Genomic DNA, 22,735 nt, shown 5'->3' on the forward strand with positions numbered 1-22,735 from the left:
GAACAGTTGTGAGACCAAACAACTTGGCATTTTTGTGAATTGCTTTGTGTCATCAAGTGTTCAAAAAATCTTGACGATTTTTCCACAATGTGCGCTAAGTATTTAACAATTTCAGCAGTTACCAAAGAGCTTTATGACGTTTTTTCCCGGGTTCTCAATAAACTGACAACATTGGATCACTTATCGCAACAGAGGCGATAAGTTAGTTAGCGATAAGTACAAAGAAGTTATTTACAAACACTTGTAACAATTATTGTATATGAAATATTACATCTCTGATTTCTCGCAATAGACCACTTCATAAGTTTGACGAAATGCCTAGATACTTTCGACAGTACGACGTCACAGATGGTCGAGAAAACCGCGTTGTATTTAGGTTATTTTCTATTTATTTCTTTGTTTTTAAGAAGGAAACATTGCCATAAATGGCATACTTTAATGTTTCAAGCCCATCTCAATGTAATGATTTCCTGGCTAAATATTTCATTAATACAGTACAGTTCACTTGCAATATTTTAAACAAATACTACAGCTAGAGATGAAGTCGAAACCAAGTCATCAAACTCGACTGGCAAGTCAAGTTAAGTCATTTTGGATTTATAAGATTCAAGTAACGTCGAGTCTTTTGAAAGAAGTGATTCGAGTCAAGACGAGTCATTTGGCAAATAAGAGATTCGAGTCAAGTCGAGTCATTTGGCAAATAAGACTCGAATGAAATCAAGTCAAGTAATATCTGAAACCAAGCCATACAGAAAGCAAAAGAGCAGTTTCTTTCAACAACAAGCGTTTAAAATGCTTAAAAATATGCTTCATTTTGCCGCTTCGAACACGTTCAGGAACAAAAAAAATTCATTTCAAGTTACACCAAATGTTTTGGTTGTGTTACGTTTACCAATTACCCGTGAACATGAGTTATTTATTCTTTTTAAGATGTTACTTTAACATTTTAATGTTGAACGGATTTCAAGTGCAATTCTGTTTATATGCACGATCAAACGAAAATTTAAAATGGGTATAGATAAAACAAAATTCAATATACACTAAGGGCAAGCCAAACACACGCATGTAATATTCAATACGGCTTGGTTCACAAATATCGAATTCGACTTTATTCCGAAAATAACAATAAGAGAAAAGGTTTTTCCTTTGGGATAATTCGGCCGATGCCCGATAGTAGGCTATTGTTCAATAAAAGCAGTTATTGCTGAAAGTCTCATGGCAATCAAACATGGTCTATGAAAAAAAATGAAAAGTAATTATTTCCATAGAGAAAACAGCTTTTAAAGAAGGTTTCAGACGTATCTATCGATTGATCGTAAGCCGAATGTTAAACTCGCGCACAAGATATCCAATAGGGAATACCAAGCATTTCATCAGCGTTATTAACACGATGTGAAGTCTAGGTTTGGTTTTCATACCCGATTAAGATTACTCTGATGCAAGAAGAGACGAAACTTCAAACATATTTGCGAGCATCAAATGCTGGTTGAAGCCGGTGCTGCTTAGTTCTGCTGGAATTTGAATTACAGCAACACCACAAGCCAAATTTGAAATAGGTAAGTCCAAATTTGCCTTAAACATTTTTAGCGCAACTTTGTTACGTAACTGTGTGTATAAGGTTTTTTCCAAGGTGTGTTTTTATCAAGACGAAGAAATCTACTAGCCGTTAATGCTGATAGATGCTCAGGTTACATTATCCAACATTGGTTGACGCATAAAGGACAACGTTAAACCTCCTACGTATCTAGTAATACTAAGACGTTAGTGAAAAATAGCAATAGTCATACTGACGGATAAGGAAAGCAGCATAATTTGTCTTTAGGGAATAGGAGACTGTAATAGGCGCCTTGATCAAGATCACTGCTGGATACAAAATTTGCGTAGTGTCCCACATGGCTGAGGGAAAGATCGTATAATCATCTAGTGGTTTTTAAAAGCGTCTGATTTATATATGTGACTCTAACCTTTATTGTGGAAGTACATACATTTTTTAGAACTTTGACTTTATTCCTAAGGGTGCGTTTTAGTACACACCGTAACGTCGTTCAAAGTCAGAGCTATACAAGGCCAAAATAATTTGAAAGATTTTCTTTAATCGTCAAAGGAGGCAATGGTAGGCTATTTGTGAATAATGGACGTTCTTTAACGGAATTCGATATGCATGTCAACAAAATAAAATAGTTTGCTTTCTTTGGACTATTTTAACTGCTTTGTAATATTAGCTGGAATTGCAGCGCTGCAGTTTCCTTTGTGAAATTTTATTTCTTCATTTTGCACGTATTCCGTTGCATTGTGCTATAATGGTTGCCCTTCATACTACAGTTCAGTTGCTTTTTATATAATAAAGTCGCATGGATAAAAATTGCATCAAAATGCATCAAACGTTTGAGTTATTGGCTATTGACTCTATACCAAAATAATTTTCAAGTATGAAATATTGAAGCACCATACGTGGTTTACGTTATTCTTTTCTCCTCTCGTGGCCCATAGCAAAAACACATAAAATACACGGATTATGAACAGGGTTGCCCAAAGTGCGGCCGGCACGAAAAGTTTTTGTGGCTCTCGGCCAGTCTCGCATTTGGGGTTGATGTAACTGATTTTAATTTTCTGAAACGATTGGCGGTTTGTTGAAATAGATTTGCTAGCTTGAAATGTCATGAAATAAGGAAATATATAATATAACAGATTTGATGAGCGAAGACGTTGAATCAGAAATTTTGAGATAAAATATTTGAGCATGAATGTTTGGGGCCCGCTTATAGGCTCAAGGATAATATAATGAAGTTCATCATCCGCTTACAACTCTGGGCTAGAACAATCAAAACTCAGCCCTTGTGGTTTCCTGAACGTGAGCATGTATTTATGCTGGTAAAAGTTACTGGCAGAGTTCTACAGTTGAAACAACATAAATTGGATTTGCATAAAAGTTTACCGAGAAAAAGTCAAACCGGCCGTTTTTTGGGCAATGACAAAAACAAAACTATATACAAACAAAATGTCTAAAGAAAAACCGTGTAATGTTTTTCATGATGCATTTAAAAATATAAAACTATAGAATACGTGTGCCAAGTCGTGAACAGAAAAGTTCTTAGATTTCAATTGAACCGACGCTGATACTACAGCAAAGAGTTTATAAGTTCTTCGGAAAGAGCCTTTACCGTTGTTTATGAAGGGTTTTGTTATAAAAATGTTTTTGTTCAACGTCATAATCGGTGGATGTAAATCGCCGTTTAAGCAAGGTCGAGTAGATTTTATAATATGTTCCCATAGCCAGTAGACTTACTGTAAACTAAGTAAGACGTTTAATCAAATGGTTTTCGAATCGTTTTGATTGAGTCAATAATATTATGAAATAAAGTTTTTTTCCAGCATATCGTTGATTAAAAATTTTGGGTTTAAGAAAATGATATGTTTTAATCAATACGCAGCGATCAACGTTGACGCGAAGGTTAAGCGAAATGTCAGTTGGCTTTTTAAATCGCATATATCATTACATCCATTTATGAGCTTTTAATCTTGAAGTTTAAGTGGCCGGTGAAGGTTACATTAGCTAATTACGATTAACACTCTCGCTGTAAAAACGAAAAATATTAGCACCCGATTTAGGGATAACGCTAGAAGTGAAATATGCCAACCAAATACTCAATTTAGAAGGCTTTTTACGTAAAACGATTAATTATCTAACTTCAATAAGCAATTCACCACGGTTGGAGAACTTTCTGAGAATGAAAGGCGTTTTTACTAAGCATTGGCAACAAAACATAATCTTATTGGATGACGTTCTCTGGAAATCTTTTGACACTGCCAACGATCCTAAACATTTTATAAAAAATTCATTTAATTTGCTAAAGACTGTATATTGGGTACTGTGTGCCATTGTGCCTGCAAATAGGAAGCCGATCGAAACTGAATTTGTCTGTAATTTGGATGTATAGCCCTATACAGCTGTTTAGAAACTAAGCTCATTTTTACCCGGCCACAGTTTTTAACGGGTCATGTTTATTATTTTATGAATTATTTCTATTGCAATTCAAGAATTACTTGGCATCTCTTTGCTGCAGAATGTATCCTGATTGTAAATTACACCTTGGTCGAGCCCAGAAATATTCAGCCATGCGCTCTTTTAAAAGCATTTGAGATCAATAGCACTCAGACGTTTTTAAATACAACGCTGATAACGTTAGTTATTAAAATGTAGCTTGCCACGTCAATCAATCAATGCAATAAGAATAAATCTGTCTTCTCGAACGTTCAGTTAATCGTTTTATTTGTGCTCATCAGCGCGATGGGGAGGGAAAACAGTGCTAGTTTCCAGTAACATGCGTTAACGCACGGGAAAAAGTAACTTAGTCTAAACTCTAAACAGAAGACTTAAAGAGAATAACATGAACACTGTGATGGTATTAACTTGCTGATGAAAACTGGAGCGACGAACGACGAACAAACCCTCATTAACTTGATATGAACGTTTCCATACGAATTTCGTTCCCGTTCCAAATGTTACATAAGTTGTGTTGAAAAATTCATTTTACGAATGTCTCACCGGAAGTTACGTGATTCCAATGTCATCTATAGGCTTCACAAAGTATAGAGCATTATTGTGTTAAACCAGGCATGCACAACTCAAAACAGTACACGGGCCGTTTTAGCGAAAAAATATTTTTCGCGGGCCGCGTGCTAACGTTGTTGTAACTAACGTGTAGCCTACTTTATATAATGTGACCGATTAACCGTTGAATAAGAGATATCGTTGAGAATATGGTTACTGTCAAGAGACGGTTGCCTCTCGCACTACACTGACTACAGTATCTAGTTGTTTTTAACGCTTAGCGGCGGTAAAGCATCGGATTCGTTGATTATGTAACTGTAACCGTGGAGAAAATGCCTGAATGAGCGAAATCACGGAATATCTCGTGGGCCGCATGAAAAGGTTTCGCGGGCCGCATGCGGCCCGCGGGCCGTATGTTGTGCATGCCTGTGTTAAACTAACGTTAATGAAAAAACCGGTTGCCTACATACAATCTCTAACCGCTTAAAGTGATTTGCAGTGATATAAAACACTTCCACTTGTAAGTGAGCATTGGGGTGGGCAGAGCTACGTCATAATTTACGTCACCCATTCCCTGCTGAATTTTGTTTCCTGAAAAAGAATTTTCATTCATATTCGAAGCCATTTTACAAAAGTATTCTAGTAAACTGCAAGCTTTAAATTTTTGCTCAACGTTTTGCTTAGCGCGGACATACAGAAGGATTAATAATAATCAACACATTCCGTTTCTCCAAATAGTTTATATTATGCTGAAAACGTGATGTGCGCCTGCATGCAAGTTTTGCTATGTTTACTAGATATAAATATATATAGTGCCGACAACCACAATAATCCAAGCTTAAATATTATATTCATCGTTACAGTGGCTTAATTCATTTGAAATCTGGTTTTAGTTTTTATCTCCCGATGACAGACGGACTAAAAATATTAAAACGTTGGCTTCTTTGTAAAAACTAACTGCATTGGACCAGTTGGATTAGTGCGAGTGCTCTTAGGTCGCAGGGAAGGTTTCGACATAGTGGAGAGAAAACCGTCGAGTTTGATAGCGACGAATACTTGAAAGGGGGAGTCCAGCCAGACTAGTCAAGCGATGACATGAAACAGCGTTGGTATTCCGCGGGGATTAACAATGCTAACAGAACGCGTGAATCACTCGCTAGGTTGAACGCATTTTGCCTTTTTCCCGTCTTTGCCAAGCGTCGCTGAAGGAGCGCAGGGATTAACTGAAGTCCCCTTTGCCTACCTGGGTTAATCCAGGCGTTGGTAATACATTATTTGACTCAGTGGTTCTTGCGCTAAGGCGTGGGTTTTGGAAGTTTCGCAAAAGGGTTCATTTGTAATCGACACCGATTTCGAAGTGTTTTGTGGATGATATAATATAGAATATTCCGACAATGTTTGCTAAGCTTGCAACTTGACATTTTTTAATCAGACACTATAATTGATTTTCTTTTCAGGAGAAACATGACACTTTTGCTTGTTTCGATGTCATTTTCTTGTCCTGCTCCGTTTTGTAATTTGTTGTTTTTTGTTTACTGCTGCATAATGGAGAACCACAGTGCGCGTGTACGATGGAAAAACTCCATAACAACCTCTTCCTTTTAAAGTGACGCGCACCTCACTAAATATGGTTTGAAACCCTTTCAATAATGACTTTCTTCCGAGGTGTTCTGGTTTATGTCATTCGAGTCTCCAAGTCTGGCCAGTGTAAGCCTTTGTTTGGATATTTTTAAACCTTGTCTAATGTCGTAGTTCCGACAACAGGGTTTTGATATATGCGACGTGATTTAACCCTACATTACGGACAAAGTAAAGTAAAGTAAAAATTCACCCATTACGTATTGTTTTCGTCACGTGTGATCGATCGCCCACTGTGCCAGCGCTACAGGCGTCCAGAGAAGGGCCAAATGTGCTGCGGAGATATGATAACTGAAACAATATTTTATGAGTCAAAGTTTAATCGCAAAAAACTTAGACGACTCCCCTCTGACAAAAACCAGCTTGGGACATTTTACTTGATTCAATCCAGCGATCTTCCGATAAGAAACGAGCCAGCAAATGTACCCGTGGGTTCCTCCATTCCAAAAAGACATCTGTCTGCTGAAAGCTACTCCTCAGAAACATTAAATCTGTCTTACGCTATAATGCCTATATATGTAACGTAATAACGGCGGTGTCAACTGATGCTAAATGTTGGCTTCTTTTTAATTTCTTCTGCGCAAAACCTTTATTTTCCAGCGGCATGACGGTCACGCTTGAGTCGTTAGCTGCTTCGAAACTGATTTATTATATCGCTGCTAGGGTTAGGTTACGCTGGCATTAAATGAACAACGGTGATACGTCTTTTGATACTTCGTGATGAGTAAACTGGTTAATAGCTATGACACCGATCACTTACTGTGTGAAACTTTCACGTTCTGCGACGCATTTGATGGATTGCATTTGATACAATGGAGAACTGAAACGGTGTTGAATTACCGAAGGGTTTAGATCATAGATATGTGATCACACAACGCTCAATACTTCATGTTTTCGACAAAAGTCATTAGGTCATACTTTGTCGAAGTGAACCCTTTGATACGTTGAAGAAAGTGCGACGAAAAACAGCATAAACTCATTTACCCGATATTGATACCGTAATTTGTCAGATTGTTTGCCTTCAAAATTATCCTGGTCACAACCATTAAATGTACAAATAGGTCAGAAGCGCCATGCAGTTGAGGTAATACAGCATGTTTAATCGGCGAATAATTTATGTGACAAAAACAAATTAAAAAATCTTCCAAATTGACTTATGTACAATCAATACAAAAGAAGAAATATAAGACATCGCCGTATTTCCACCGCAAAGCTCAGATTAATAAATTTGCTCACAAAACATGTAGTTATAAAAAATAAACATGGCTTTTATAGGAAACCTTGTGTTAGACCTTCTATAGCAGCTAACTTTTTATAATATCTTGAATTGATAAGTTTGTGCGAATTTGGTAGTATTTTATAAGTTTCTGAAAGAGTTGCTTAACTTATTCTAATTCTTGCAAAGTTTTGAATATAATCCCAGAGTTTTAAGCGTGTCGCGTTTAAAACTAGCATAGCAAAAAACCAATCGTAAACGTCAGCGTGCAAACGAAAAAATTTTGTAATTTCAGTTTCTTATTAAGGATTTATTATGAAAAATAGGACTATATTTGCCTATCAATTATTGAAGTTGATGATTTACATATTACTAGTAATGTGATTTTTCTTTTTTTTTAACGAGATCCTAATTTTAATGAGAAAATTTAAAATAAGTAAATTAGGTGTTTTTAATATTCAGGCGCATTGTTCAGTTGAACATGTAAAAGCAAACCAAGTTTAGTGCAGCGTTACGAAGTACAACAATGTATCACACCCGTTTATTACCATCAAGTTGAAAGTTTTCCTTCGCAAAGTTATGTTTTGAAGTTGTTATAGAACATGGTAAAAATATTGACATCACTTTTTCACAAAATAGAGTTGTACACATAACACTAAACTATGTCAATAGGAAATCGAGTCAAATCCATTTAATCCACAACCTACACATGTGGCCATTGTGATTCACATCGGTTCAGACAAAGTGTTTGATTACGTCATCATTTAGAAAGCTTGACGTTCTTGAGTAGCGCTTGCGTAAAGCCGCGCAATCAAAACATAGGCCCAGGGTCGTATTTCGTTCGTATGTAGCCACCGAGAGCGACGTGAGCTTGTCCGTTTAAGACTTTAAAAACCAGACCTCCATTGCTGTCATTTAAGAACAAAAATGCTGCTAATGGCGTTTTGTCCAGACTCGTTACGATAATTTTGTTTCCTGTCTTGTGGGATATACAGTTACATTTGCAAGTCGACCTATTGTTTTATTTTACACCACCATGTAAAAACATCACCACGTGGTAAGACGTGTCTTGCGCTGACCGCTATAAAACAATGCCAAGGATTAAATGGTTTTGGATACTGTAATCATTGCTACATAAAGGGACAGTCTCGATCAATCTTAGCGACGTATCTTGCACAATCAAACGCCAGCAGAGAATGCATTTTCGGCTATGCGCTGGTGGCAAAAGTAACCAAAAGATCCCAGCTTGAGAACAAGTCAGGTAAAGTTGTCTACCCCGTAGTAGCTGGAGAGCGCGTTTACGATGGTAAGCTGTAACTTTGTTGCCTCATCGTAACATGGGAATAGGGAACCCCGAGTGAGTTTATTGTCTTCGCTTGAATCGTAATTACAACCCAGAAGAAAAAAGATTCCCCGCTGAGGCAAGTGAGAGAGTGAAAAACGAAAGCGAGTTTAGTGATGTCTGTTGGATCAGAGAAAGCATTTCAAAGTGTGTTCTCCGTAGATGAGTAGAATTAGCAACCAGGGTAGATTAGCGTAGTTTAAAGTTTACCATCGCCTTGTCAGAATATGTTGTTACTGTTTTCGTTAAGACAACAGTGAGGCGTTAATGGCGACTGTAGCCAGGGTTTTGGAAATTATTATCGCATTTTCGCCCCGACGGTAGCTTAATTGAGTTCAGGAACTCAGATGTGTGATGAAGTCTCCTCGCCGGTGCATGTAACAAGATAATTAACGGTGTTAATGAAACGATTTTGACAGTAGTTAACAACAGTGACCTTGCAGCATACTGTGCTACTGGTATCGTACCTATTTTACAAAGCAATATAGATAAGACTGTTGTTAAACGTACGACAGGTATGACGAGACGATTATGATATGAAAATGATTACTTAGTGAAATTTATTAGTAGGGCGATTATTATTTTTCAAAAAAAGTGAAAAAATGGTGAAAAATTATAGCGTTAGGTCAAATTGTCAAAATTGTTTAAGAAGTCAAAATTGTTTACAAACAGCATTGTCGTGGTGTCATAGAGGTTGCACTGTCAGTGAAATTTTCAATTTACATCTTGTAGCTTACTTTATACTGTTGTAAATGGCCCATTGTATACTTATTGTGAATCATAAAGCATTAAGGGAAATAATTAGGTTGATATGGTGTGATTCTCAACACACATCAAAACGTGTAAAATTTTAGGTAGGTCCTAAGTCATTTTGCGGCAGCTGTAGGTTAGGTGCAGCTCTTGCTTCGGATTTGCTTTAGATAATTCATATATCTTTAGTTTAGACAAATGTATTGAACAGTTTTTGATGTGTCTTAGCTGCAGTTTTATGCCAGTGATTTGTAATTAGCTTATTTCCCTTTTCAGCATAGGCTAGATCTGTGTTCAGATTTTTGCCCTTCTTTACTACAATAAATTTTAACTTTTAGTATAATAATGCGTAATTTACCTATTTGAGTTCTTCATACGTCAAAATTTGTCAAAATATGTTTTTTAATGTCAAAATTTATTAAAAGTTTCAATTTTTAAGTCAAAAATTTTCATTTTTTAGGTCAAAATTTTCATTTTTTAGGTCAAAAAATAATCGCCCTAGTTATTAGTTTTTATACTGTATCAATGAACGGTATTAATTTGAACAAAACATCAACGATCAGGCAATGTGGCATTTCATGTGGTGTATCTCGGGAAGTCTTTTGTTAAAAATATGCAAAAATTACTGAAACTTCATTCAAATATCCGCAAATATGTTTATTAAAACATACAAAGCGTTGCCATCAGTTAACTAAACAAGTAATTAACAATATTTTCCCGACATGTCTTTGAATGCTCAAGTATCTTTATCTAAGTCGGCTGCTTTGCTTTGTAGTGAATGCTTTGAAGTATTAGGTTTGTGTACTGCCTGTGAATGTACATGGCAAGACCAGGTTTGGACCTCGGTTTTGTTATTTTTTGGATTAGACTATAAGATGAAAGAGTTTTTAGGCCGTAGCTTTTGCTTGCTTTCCCTGTTGCTCTTGCGATGCTGTGTATAGAAGGAAAGCGAATACCTCTAGGTGATTTATTTTTAAAAACGAACGTGATTTACTTGTCGGATTTTGTGTTTATTATCCCGAATTTCGCAGGGGTGATGAACCTTCGCGAATTTAAATTTATCTTAACATTTAATTTAACAAGAACGAGCGTTTGCTATCGGGATGCAACAATAAAAATCGATTTTTCCCTTTGAGACTGTTCGGAAGTGTATTATATTCTGTTGCGTTACATTTGACTATGTTAATGGCTTCTAGGAGTAATCAAGCTGTATTTTTAATGCAAACAATTTGTCACTTTAGTTGGGTGTTCATACTTTTTTGAGCCCGCCTTCATTTTAGATTATGACGTCATACATATCGATTTCGAAATAACTGTGTTCTGGAACACAATGCGTAGCACAAGTTAATAAAAATTTTGCAGTTTGTTAAGGTAATTTGATGTATATTTTTCGGTCCATTACGATTACGACATACATCACTGTAACTAGTGTGCAGTTTGTTGTCGATTGTCTCAAAATATCCCACCGTAACCGGTTCGAATTCCCGCTGCGTATATTTGATTTTCCCATCCGTCACTACTATTTTTCTCAACGTTTTCCCATTAGTTAACGCCTGGTCGTTGTTCACACACCAATACAGAAAACCTGCGTGGGAAAAGAAATATATGTTAACACGTGTGCGAGTGAAAACATAGCCTCAACCATGTGTGTTGTGGCCACTGGTTTTCGGTCCCGGTAATTCTAAACTGGGAATATATTACGTTAGACTCGAATTACTGAGTATAGCAATGAGGACGTTATTGCATTTCACAATTAAAGAAATTGAAAGGTGCCGACAACACATATCGAAGTTCATTGGTTTTTTAAATGTGTAAAGAATTAAAGATATAATTCAGTTCATGTTGTTTTGTTATGCAGTAGTTGAGTGTTTGGAAATATCTCCAATGCTGTCAGATGGCCAAATTATATCGCGCTTTATTAAAGAGGAGGAAATCTGTCTGGTTTGCTTTAATCTCGTCCTTTCAAACCGAAGCTTAGCCTTGATAAAAGGGATCTTTCTTTTATAAAACATTAATTTTTTTCGAACACGAGCGGCCGATGTTGAAGGCTTGAAACAATATAGGAAGTTCCCTGACATCTTTATCTAAAGTTAATTCACAATCACTTTTGTCGTACCGCGTGAGATTAAGGTCATGTCTTTGCGTTACTTTTGTTCGCTATTTATTACCCTGACGTCAATATGATCGATTTGGGTCAGTGATTTAAGGTCACTCCCGTGAAGAATGGCAGAATGGGCGATTTATGCAAGTATATTGTTGCTTAAGCGTCGTGGCGTGTCTATTATTTATCTACGCCACTTGAACAGATGTCACTTCGTCCTAAAAATATCGGCAATGCAGATTGTACAAGTGCGTATTTTGTATCGGTTTATTCGCGACCGTTGTTTTCTTAAACTCCTATCTCACATGTTGTTTGTAATTTACAAGACGCACATTTGTGTGCTTGTCTACTTTGTATATATTTGTAACAACGAATTTGTAAACTTAACCCAAGAGGATGTCCTTTATCTTCGAAGTTATATAAAAGTTTATTTTATAATAATTTAACTTTTGTCATTGCTTTTTGCTGACGCGTTTTTCAGTAGGTTTGTTTGTTTTCATTCGAAGAAAAATTAGCCAGTATTTAATCGAAAAAAGTATTAGGTCCTTTTCTAGCTTGTTTGATAAGCTAAAATTTGGGATATGCTTCTGCCGCTCTCAACTTGATTGGTTTGACGGTCTTGCGACCTTTTTAAACAAGATCAAACAGCAAGAATGATTTCTAATTCACCTTAAGTTTGTTTGCATTAACACTTACCGTTTCACGTTACAGATTATTTCATGTTCATCCACTAACTTTTTCTTTTCTTTCCAGCTCGCGAAGAGTAGGTAGAGAAGCACGTGTTTGGACATCAAAATCAAATTAGTTTTAGGTTTGACGGCGATAGATTTATTTTTGTCAAAAAAGCATTGAACATGTCCCGTATCGTGGGATACGTGCTGGTTTCGTTGTGCGTATTATGGGCTGTAGATAGCAGCTCAATTGGAAGGGAAATAAAGCAGCTTGCCTCTCGACATGACGCCACAGTAATATACCAAGAGCGTATATTGAGCAGACAGAAGAGATGGGAATTTCAAACATTTTCAATTTTGGAAAACATGCCTGGGCCTCAGCTGATAACCACGGTGAGATTACATAAAACATAGAACTTCATAATAAGCAACATAGAGAAATCTCATGACGTAATCAGAGCTTAGTTTAACCACTCTTTAGTATTTATTTGTAAAACTTAAAATTGGATTTATAGGAAGTAAATTTTTCTTGACCAATAGTTGCAACCTATGAGCTTTCTATCATGCATATATATACACTAATACAGTATATCTCCAGCAATACACATTGCTTTAAATTTAAGTCGCGAATGTTTTATTATGTCAGCTACATTCTTCTTTCGACAACGACACCGGAAATGTAAAGTACAGTATCGAAGGCCAAGGTGTTGGTTTGACATTTCAAGTCAATGAAAACAGTGGTGATTTGATATTAAAGCATGCATTGGACAGAGAAGTGCAGAGTTCCTATTTGCTTACGGTAAATAATTACTTTTATTCGATTATTGCTTGTACGGATGTCACTGTCAAAAATGTTTAGGCCTATATTGTACCGCAGTCGGCAATGTTATGTTTTTGAAAATGTTTTTGTGTCAGGGGACTCAATAGGTATAGTTTTGGAACATATTGGGACCACCTATAAATGTTGCAAAATCATGATAGTGTAACCGTTATAGATGCACTCATAATTTATTCCGCGTACCGGTGAAAACAAACGACAATTGGTAGGCTATACGTAACTTCACAGTGAATAAGGATTGATATAAAAATAGGACTGAAGTCAGGTTACACGTTTGTTTTGTTTCGCTTAGCATAGAACTGGGGCTTGCCGTGTTATGCCGAATATCGACAGGTTATGCAGTATAAAAAGACTAAATGAAATTTCACATGAAATTGTTGAACAATTTTTATGTTGTTATACTCTGCACATATGGAGTGGACAGTTTCGCCATCATGTTATGCTTTGCAACGGTCACAGCGTAACCCGCAAGATTCCCCCAACCATAAATACTGAATTAGTCCACTTGGATCTGGCACATACTAGGAGCCGGCAGTCGACCAGCACAAGGAAAATCAAATTAAACATTTCTCAGAGGGCGTTGCGGTGGGAGATTTGTCGCCCTCCGCACATTTCTTGAGCGGTTTTGTCTAAGAAGATTAGGAACTTTAATTTAAATGGCGTAAAATTGTCTAGTCGCCAGCAGCCTGCTGTTTTCAATTGAATGTCAAATTTTTAGCTCGTTTATGCGAAGGAAACGCTATTTCTTCGTTTTCCCTTTTATCCTTCAATTGAATTTATATATAGAAAAACACCTTGCCTATGCCATATGCCAGTCTTTGCTGGATAAACTAATTTCTAATGTCAGCGTCGTTTTCAGCATTGGTAACTGCATAGTAACAAGGAATCCTTGAAACAGCCATTCAATTTTCACAATCTAATTTATTTGACATATTTTGTGATTATGTACTATAGGTATCAGCGAGAGATTCGAATGGGGTAGAGGTCGAACCGTCTAGTACTATAAAGATAGTACTTCAAGATAGAAATGACAACGATCCGATTTTTTCTTTGGCTAGCCATTATGCCACTGTCAAAGAACGATCGAGATCAGGTAATTATAAAATGACTAACGTTAGAATTCTATTTAGTTTGTTCCATCAAATGTTTTTGTTTGCCCGTGACTTTTAACACATGAATTCCCGGTAGCTGAGCAATGTAGTAGTGGTCTGTGGACCAACACATATTTAAGTAAAATTGCTATTCGAACTGCTCGTATTATTTGTTGACAGTTCATTTAACTTACTGTATTTTTAACAAACTGAACAATGCGTTTTAATCCTACCATCATCGTTTAGGTCAGCTTGTCACAACAATCACTGCCACCGACGCTGACGATCCTGCTGGGCCATTTGGTCAATTGGTATACCGTCTGCTGCCCTCTGACGGAAGCACAAAATTTATGATCATTCCTGACACTGGCGAGATTAAAATAACGACATCCAACTTGGATAGGGAAACTGCGGATACGTACGAGCTTGTAATCGAGGTATGGTATGACGTGCAATTAGCTACATTTACTATTGCAAATCCCATGCGTTTTGGTGTGAGTTATGTATATTGCTATACTTCAATCGAATTTGTGTGGGCATCAGTTTCTTATGCTTTGCATCGATATTATAATGACCGATCACGTTTAGGCACGTGATGATCCGTACGAAGATAACGGAAGATCAGCAACTACCACACTCACTGTGTCGGTGACTGATGTCAACGACAACGGCCCCATGTTCATTAGGAAACCCTACATACCAGCAATATCGGAGGACTCGGGTATGCTTAACTCGTCATTTATAGATACTAAGTGTATAAAATTTCTGAATCAGTCAGTAATCAGTTGGATGTTGAACAAAAATATATATTTTGCCAAAGAACTGCATGAGCATGCATGGTTATGCGTAAAAACAAAATCTTTGCAAAGGTAAAATAAAAATTGGTGATCTGGTAAAATAAATGTTAAAATTTGCTAAGGGATTTAGCTAAAGTAGAAAAATCAGCAAAGACTAGCGCAAAAAATAACATTTAAAACCACAAACTTTCAATGAAACTACCGCAACACTCTTCATGAAGGAACACGCAAGGTCTAAACCTATTGTCTTGTCATTTATACTAAGCGGAGGATATACAGATATGCACGTTATCTAATCTGCTACACAATTATCACATTTTATCGTACCAATATTTTAATTACTTGCAGATTAAGCGCATGTTTAGTATTATCTAACGAACAAGTATAGTTTAAATTAAAAAAATTTATACATAAGTATGTTTCCCTACTGTAGATATTGGTTTCGTGGTCATGAGAGTCCACGCAAAGGATACCGACCTGCGAGATAACGCGAGAAACGTTTACACAATCCTCGAAGGGGCTGATTCGTCGAAATTTTCCATGGAAACAATCGGCAATCATGGTGTAATAAAAGTCGCACAGGTAGTAGGAATCTTTAACTCTTTCAATTCCTAAACAAAACATAAGTGTACAGATTTTTTGTGATGAGATGGCGCTGTCTTCTGATAAATTATGCAATCTGGTCATTTCCAAGCTTTATGCCCTTTTCACAGCCATTGGACTACGAAAGCACAAAAAATCACGAATACCACATTCGAATCAAAGTTAGAAACACCGTTCTCAGTTATCTGGGAACGCCACTTGAGGATTATGCTGACGTCGTCATAAGCGTCATCGATGTGAACGAATCACCAATTTTTGAAAAATCTCAATATACTTTTTCAGGTTTGAGCGATTTACTGTAAAATCTTAACTTTAGTAGAGCACAATCAGTTAAGGGAGTATTCAATAAAATCTCATTTATTTAACAGTTAGTGAAGATGCAAAGAAAATGTTTCCAATACAAGCTGTCAAAGCCACAGACCCTGAAGGCGATACATTTAGGTGGGTCCTACTTCGAAATTTCAAATCAACTCAAACCCCTCGACTTCTTGCAATGCAACACGTTTTCTTCAGATTTCGAATGAACGTCGATTAACATTTTCTTCTTTTCGTCATCTTCTAGGTACTTTATTGACGACACAAGCAATAAATTTATTATCGGTCCAACTTCAGGAATGATATCGGTTGCGGGGAAACTAGATCGGGAAAGCAAGGACCAATATATTGTCACAGTAAAAGCTGGAAGCCCGGGTAAGTCGGGCCGTTTTGTTTTAGTCCGGGTATGGGCTTAAGTTAGTACAAATTTGCGGCCTTTCATAGATATATTTTGTAAAATATTGTTATCAATATCAATCGTGGATTATTTAGCTGGTTTATTTTGTTGTGCTTGTACACTCCACATATTTGATTCATTGGGTAAATTTAACTTTTCAGACCTAAATCTAGATTGAAGAATAATTACCATGGTCGGATCTTAAACATTTGGCCAGTTTTCAACTCTAGTTACTTGTACAAATTTAAACTAGCTCAGATAGCCCGAAACATGTCGTGTTTAGTTTTCAATCCACACTCTTGCTCGTCGTCCATCATCAAGACGAACCTTGGTTTTTTCAGATCGTCTGGATGTGGCAGGCAAAGCGAAAGTCGTCATACAAGTTAATGACGTCAATGATCATCCACCAATACCATTGGGCGGTGAAAAATTGGAGGTTGTTTTATGCAATAACTTGGAAGATAAAACACAGGTATTAACTTCTAAAAATCTCAAACGAATTTAAAAATATTTTTAACTTTATTTGTTGATATAGTTTATCGACTATACCTAAGTTCACTTTATCCATTTGTTTGATGAATTGCCAAAAAATGATTTTTTTGCCAGGCTCTGAAACCTACCATAGAGATGACTGACTTGGACGACCCGGATAAGAATGGACCCCCGTTTCACTTCCGCAGTACAAATGACCCCGTTTATAAGCGGCATTTTAAACTGGTTGACAATGGAGGTAAGCGATCGTATTGCACAGGGTTATTAATGCTTTCCAAGTACGAATATGGTTCACGCTGATAAGCTCGGTTACTCATAGATAGTAATAAAGGTAATTACACGATGAATTAAATAAATCTAAAGGAAAAATGGGACTTAAACTGATTATTATTGTTGCATAAAAGTGAAAGCAAATCCAGTTGAAGCTTAATAATTTGACCTCGCTTAATTCAAAATTTCAGATAAGTAACTCGAAACTGCGTCATCGATCCTGGCAAGACAGGAGTCTCCTTTTGTAATGCACATGCCAACAAATATAGCATAGACCAGTGGTGGGCAAACTGCGGCTCGCCGGCCTGTTTTTTGTGGCTCTTCTAGTCGAATCGTAAAATTCCAAAAAATTGCAAAGGCTACCAAGAGTACCGTTTATGAGCGTTTCTCTCTTTTTCTTTTCTTTATTTACGCCAGCCTTTGGTTTATGACGTAACAGTAGACATAGAATCCGAAGAGTTAATTAAAAACAAGTCAACGCAATTTCATTGCTAAGACAGTAAGCTTTAGCTCAGTTTAGTCTACTTAAATACACTGCAAAACGAAACCGTTTTTGTTTTACCGTTTTTGTATTGTAATAATTTTGAGGCTCTCTGGTACTTGTATTTTCTGCAAATGGCTCTTCCATTGGTAAGGTAACTCCAGGAACTTTAAATTAAATTAAGGTAAAATAGGCATCAGCCTCCAAAAACAGTTGAACATTACGGGTGGTATGCCACAATCTTTATGCCATGATCACATGCTCACAACATTCAGGTTCCGCTTTTGAATTAAGCCAATTTTTATTTCACCAAAAAGTATCTACAATTAAAACATGCGTTAATTGATTAATAAAAATGTATCTATTACTCCCTCCCCCCGGTCACGTTCTCGTGGTTATTTTCCGCAAAAATTCTTCCTCCTGACAAATGGAAGCTCTGAATAACTCGAAGTCTTTTAATGAGTTTCTTCAATTTTAGTTTGCTGACCTTTTTGTAACTCACGTTCCTTGTATGATTACAGATAGCACAGCCACCCTGCATACGGTGCATAACGATTTCGAGTCCTATAGCGCTGAAGAGTACCAAGTTCCTATTTTTGTTCAGGATAGCGGAAAACCAACAAACAATGCAACTTACTATGTAACAGGTAAGTTGGCTATATTTTTTTCTAAAAGTTCTAAACGACAATAAAACATAAAAGCAAAATTTTAATTCTAATTAAGCTTTGTCTTTGGCATGCGTGTTGGTTGCATAAACTCGTTAAATCACTGTTTCTCCATTCCTATCAGTTAAAGTGTGCCACTGTTCTGACGAAGGGAAACCCTTATGTGATGCCCTTGCGCAAGTCGCCGGAATTCAGATGGAAGTTCTCATTGTATTGCTTTGCGTTTTTGTTATTTTGCTTGGTAAGTCAAATGAAACATTCCTAACAAATTCCACGCTATCAAACGTCTGCATGATATCAAAGTAATGTACTTGCTCGGTTTTATTATTGAAACTTGTGGCAAAAACTTTGCCTTTGGAATTGGATATTTAAAGGTTACTCGGTTTATTTTTAGTTTTTGTCGTTGCCCTCATCACTGTTCGACGCAGAAGACGTGCAAGAGAAGATACTCTGATCAAATCAAGCATTAGCACATGTGATGATGAGGTAAGAGAGAACATCATCGACTACAACGAGGAGGGGGGAGGAGAGGAAGACACAGCCGCCTTTGATCTAAGCGCCTTGCAGAAAGACTACTGCAGCAGCACATCCGGGTATGCTCACGTAATTTCCCTTTGTTCAAAACTAAGAAAGCTTCATCGGTTGGCAGTTCCCGCTGACAACGAAAAAAGCCATTGTTTATATGAAATTCTTACTTTTGCAACAGGTCACAAGTGAAAATAATTCAAAATTACCCGAGTTCATCTTCGACCAAAGTAGGCATGCTGACACCGTACGATTTTTCAACCGGTAAAAGACGTAACGTCGCGAGCCAGGATGTCCGGGATTTTATTGTTGATAGAAAAACAGAAGAAGATTCCGATGATCTAAAACTTGCTTACGACTCTTTGCAAGTAAGCTACCTATGAATATTGTCCAATCGCGTAAATTCGTTGTAGCCCATCTATCCCAATTACCAAATCCTATGTTCGCGTCACGCTTAGTTATTAAACTTTTTATCTCAAAATTTCCGTCATTTTTGCAGGTGTACGCGTATGAAGGCGAGGGCTCGGAAGCTGGTTCACTGAGCAGCCTTTGCACTAGTTCAGTCGACGAAGATCAAAATTACGATTACTTACAGCAATGGGGCCCCCGATTTAGCCGACTTTCCAACATATACGGAGCCGGACGTGCTCACTTTTCCGATGATGAAAGCAACGCCAACGACGATGTGTTGTCTGTTCTTAGCTCCCAGCTTGGAAGAACAACTCTCAATCGGCCTAGAAGAATCAGTCCTTGTTAAAAAAATCACCCACCGCTTTTGATGAGTGTTTTCGATTGTTCATTGAGCTGGTTAGCCGTTAGCGGAAGGGGAACTAGATAATGACTCTGACAGTGTATATAACAGTGTCATAGTCATAGTACAGTCATCTGTACAATGTATACCAGCATACTGACTATAAAAGAACGTGTCATGTGTCAATAGTAGCCTACAGCTTAATTTGGACTACGTTCCATCATGATGTTTCATTTTCTGTTGGTTTTTCATTTAGATAGCTTGTGCCATCTCTTCAAAGATGCCGGTTACGTGTATGGTCAGGCTTTTGATCAAATTTCATGTATCCGAATCCACGTTGTTTGACTTAGCTTGCAGCCTGTCGGATTTTTCTTTAACATTTTTTGAACCGTGTTTGAAACTTTTACACCACTGTTTTTCACAATTTACGTTTATAGATTTTTACACTGTTTTTCGCAGTTTGTTTTATGCCATTTATCTTTGTAAGTTTATTATCTGAATTTATCGCTTGTTTGGATTTGGCTTAAGTTACAAACTGTTATTGTATGAGTATGATAAATCATGTCTTTCTATCATTTTGTTTGGTCATTAGAAGGTTTCAGTCTAATGCGATCGGCATCCAACTTTTTTAACAACAAAACAAAACTTTGCTACTCTAGAAATAACTCTTTGTAAACCAAACAATCAAAAAATGGAAAAGAGGTTCATTAATTTTTGCGTCTAACGCAAGTTTAACTCAATGCAAAATCAGGGGAGGTCGCAAACCAGTAGCTGTTCCATTGTCAGTGAGCCACAGATTGAGATTGGCATAAAACTGTGCAAAGTTTTTTGTCAAGTTAGAACAGTTAAGTTCTTTATTTTTTCCTACTCATGCCATACATTTTAATTTTCTTCAAGAATGTTTTTCGGGTTTAAGTCGTGCAAAATTTTCCCCAGTGTGAGGATAAAAATTGTTATTATACTATAACTATAGTTTACTATACCCATACACATCGGAAATATGACCATACTGTAAGCATAAGATATCTATGATGATAGATTAGTTATCCCTAGTTCGGGAAATCCCCAATTTAGAGTTGAACTCCAGACATGCTCCATAGATTTTATTTTCTTCTATGATGGCTAGGCCAAACTTACCTTTTCGAGTTGTCATGTTGTTCTTCAAAATTCAACACCACTTCCAAGTCGTGAGGAATAGGAAACGCTGGAAATTACCCTGTAGGCCAGGCTAACGTGGGCTATACCCGTCTGGAAAGTACAGCAGTTTTCGACGAGAATTCGATCGTTCAAAGATGCGAGTTCTTGCGCGATGGCGGGCACTGAAGCCGCATTTATTTGTTTATTTATTGTAAATTTGCGTTCAAATAACTATTTTTTTATTATTTATTATAAATTGGCATCACGATAAGGAAGCTCGACATGCACGTTGATGAACCTGTAATGAAAAGTGGTGTATGGTACCTTAACCTGTAAGGTTTGCCCACTTCACTACAAAGTCTGTTTACTTGTGTATATCTTAACAGTGAACTTTGATAGACTTCAGCAATAATAACACGGGAATGACAACTGTATAATCTGATTATATTTGAAGCTTCTTTGAACGAATACATTTAGATAGAACATTGGGACAGCTACATAATAAAGTCGACCACTTTCTAGGGTCGACTTCGTAGACTGTGACGCAATGAATAGCTATAAATGAAAGAATAACTCACGTCACGATTTATAACGATACACAGGAAGTCATGCATAGGCGACACGTAACGCAACGCTTCGCAAAGTAGATTTCTCAAACCAGGAAGTATATATTATTTTCCATCTGTGTGGTATAATATGCACCGTACATCGCAAACCTCATGCGTGCATGTGCTACATTTTCCACAATGACTAGTATTTGTTCGTTCTAGTATTACTTGTATGAAGTATTACACAACAAACATCTTCGTCACAAAGGCCGACTACTCTGGTGGCTATTGTTACAATATGAGCGAGGTACTATTGAAGATGATAACTTGTTTTGCTTCTGCTGCGATGGTATGAGTTCCCATTTCTCAAACGGCGTGACTATTGCTGTTAGTTGCTTAAATTCTGTCTGTACATATAAAATACTAAATGATAAAGTTACCATTTTTATTTATTGTCAGACACAAAGGCTTACACTTTTGGTCAAAGCTTGCTGCTGTTACATTGCGCAGTAGTGACAAGTGAAAGAGAGAAATTGCATTGCATTACATCAGTATATATAATGGTCACACCAGCTCAGGGTTGTATAATTTATCTGTACGTCATTACCGAGAATTTAAGTTTGATCAGAAATTGAACCCATGACTCGTGAGTCGTGACGTAACCTCCAGAGCACTATAGTGCCAACGGATCTCTGCTGCTGGGTGCTTGTTTGAAGGTGTTTCCATTGACAGTGGTGTAGGTACCAAGAAGAGATGAAAATATCTGATGCTCGGTTGTATGTTGGAGCAAGTGATCTTGAAACTACATTTTTCATGGTTGGGTCTTCTTTGCCAGAATGTGAATGAGACACTTTTTTTAATCCAAGGTTCTTCTGCTTGTGTTCTGAAAAACAATATTTACAACACAGTAGAGAGTACTGGACTTTAATTTTGCAATTAGTGGTTATTTAGAGAACAATCAATAAAAAGGTAAAATAGATGTAGAGTGGCATATGATGCAACAGAGAAAGCGTTAATAAAAGTTTTGATAGAAACTGCAAACGAGGTAGTGTGGGTGTGTAAAGTAGGGTCGCCCTTATAAAAAACCAATTATGTCATAGACAGTAAAACATTTGTAAAATAGCACACTTACAGCAATGTTAACAAAAGATAAAAAAGTGCAAGTTAATAAAATTCTGAGCATGTAAAGGTAAATAAGTGTTTATAAGTAAGATCCGACTGCAGTGATTACAAAAAAGTGGTGAAGTTAAAAGGTGTATAAGTACGAATTAATCACTGATTAAAAAATAAGAGTAAATTTAAAACTGCATAAGCATGAAGCTAAAGGTGAGTTAGTGGAGTAGCTGCAGTCGGTGTACATTTCCTTAGACTCTAGTAACAATGCTATTAATTTGTCAGTAAAAAGTATTTTTGATGTAAGTTCCCTTATAAATGTTAACTCTACAAACATTTCGAAGTGGAAGTGGCCTAATCCTGAGTTATCTAAGAGCCATTTATCATTAATCAGAATTAGATCTGGTTGATTGGTGATACTTTGTCAGATAATGCCATAGTA

At 36.9% G+C, this 22,735-nt stretch overlaps 1 protein-coding gene across 1 annotated transcript; it reads left to right on the forward strand.

The window, feature by feature from the left end:
• Nucleotides 1-1,372: 1,372 nt before the first annotated feature.
• On the forward strand, nucleotides 1,373-20,070 carry LOC143470914 (cadherin-8-like). Its single transcript, XM_076969207.1, has 17 exons — nucleotides 1,373-1,556; nucleotides 12,353-12,663; nucleotides 12,917-13,069; nucleotides 14,063-14,201; nucleotides 14,446-14,636; nucleotides 14,788-14,920; nucleotides 15,430-15,578; nucleotides 15,710-15,881; nucleotides 15,968-16,040; nucleotides 16,162-16,289; nucleotides 16,653-16,783; nucleotides 16,918-17,041; nucleotides 18,076-18,201; nucleotides 18,344-18,460; nucleotides 18,614-18,812; nucleotides 18,926-19,112; nucleotides 19,244-20,070. Exons 2-17 carry the CDS (start codon nucleotides 12,454-12,456, stop codon nucleotides 19,499-19,501), a joined length of 2,490 nt encoding a protein of 829 aa, XP_076825322.1. The 5' UTR covers nucleotides 1,373-1,556; nucleotides 12,353-12,453; the 3' UTR covers nucleotides 19,502-20,070.
• The last annotated feature ends 2,665 nt before the right edge of the window (nucleotides 20,071-22,735 follow it).

The sequence above is a fragment of the Clavelina lepadiformis genome, chromosome 9 (genome assembly GCF_947623445.1).
Source record: "Clavelina lepadiformis chromosome 9, kaClaLepa1.1, whole genome shotgun sequence".
In the NCBI taxonomy this organism is placed as follows: domain Eukaryota; kingdom Metazoa; phylum Chordata; class Ascidiacea; order Aplousobranchia; family Clavelinidae; genus Clavelina; species Clavelina lepadiformis.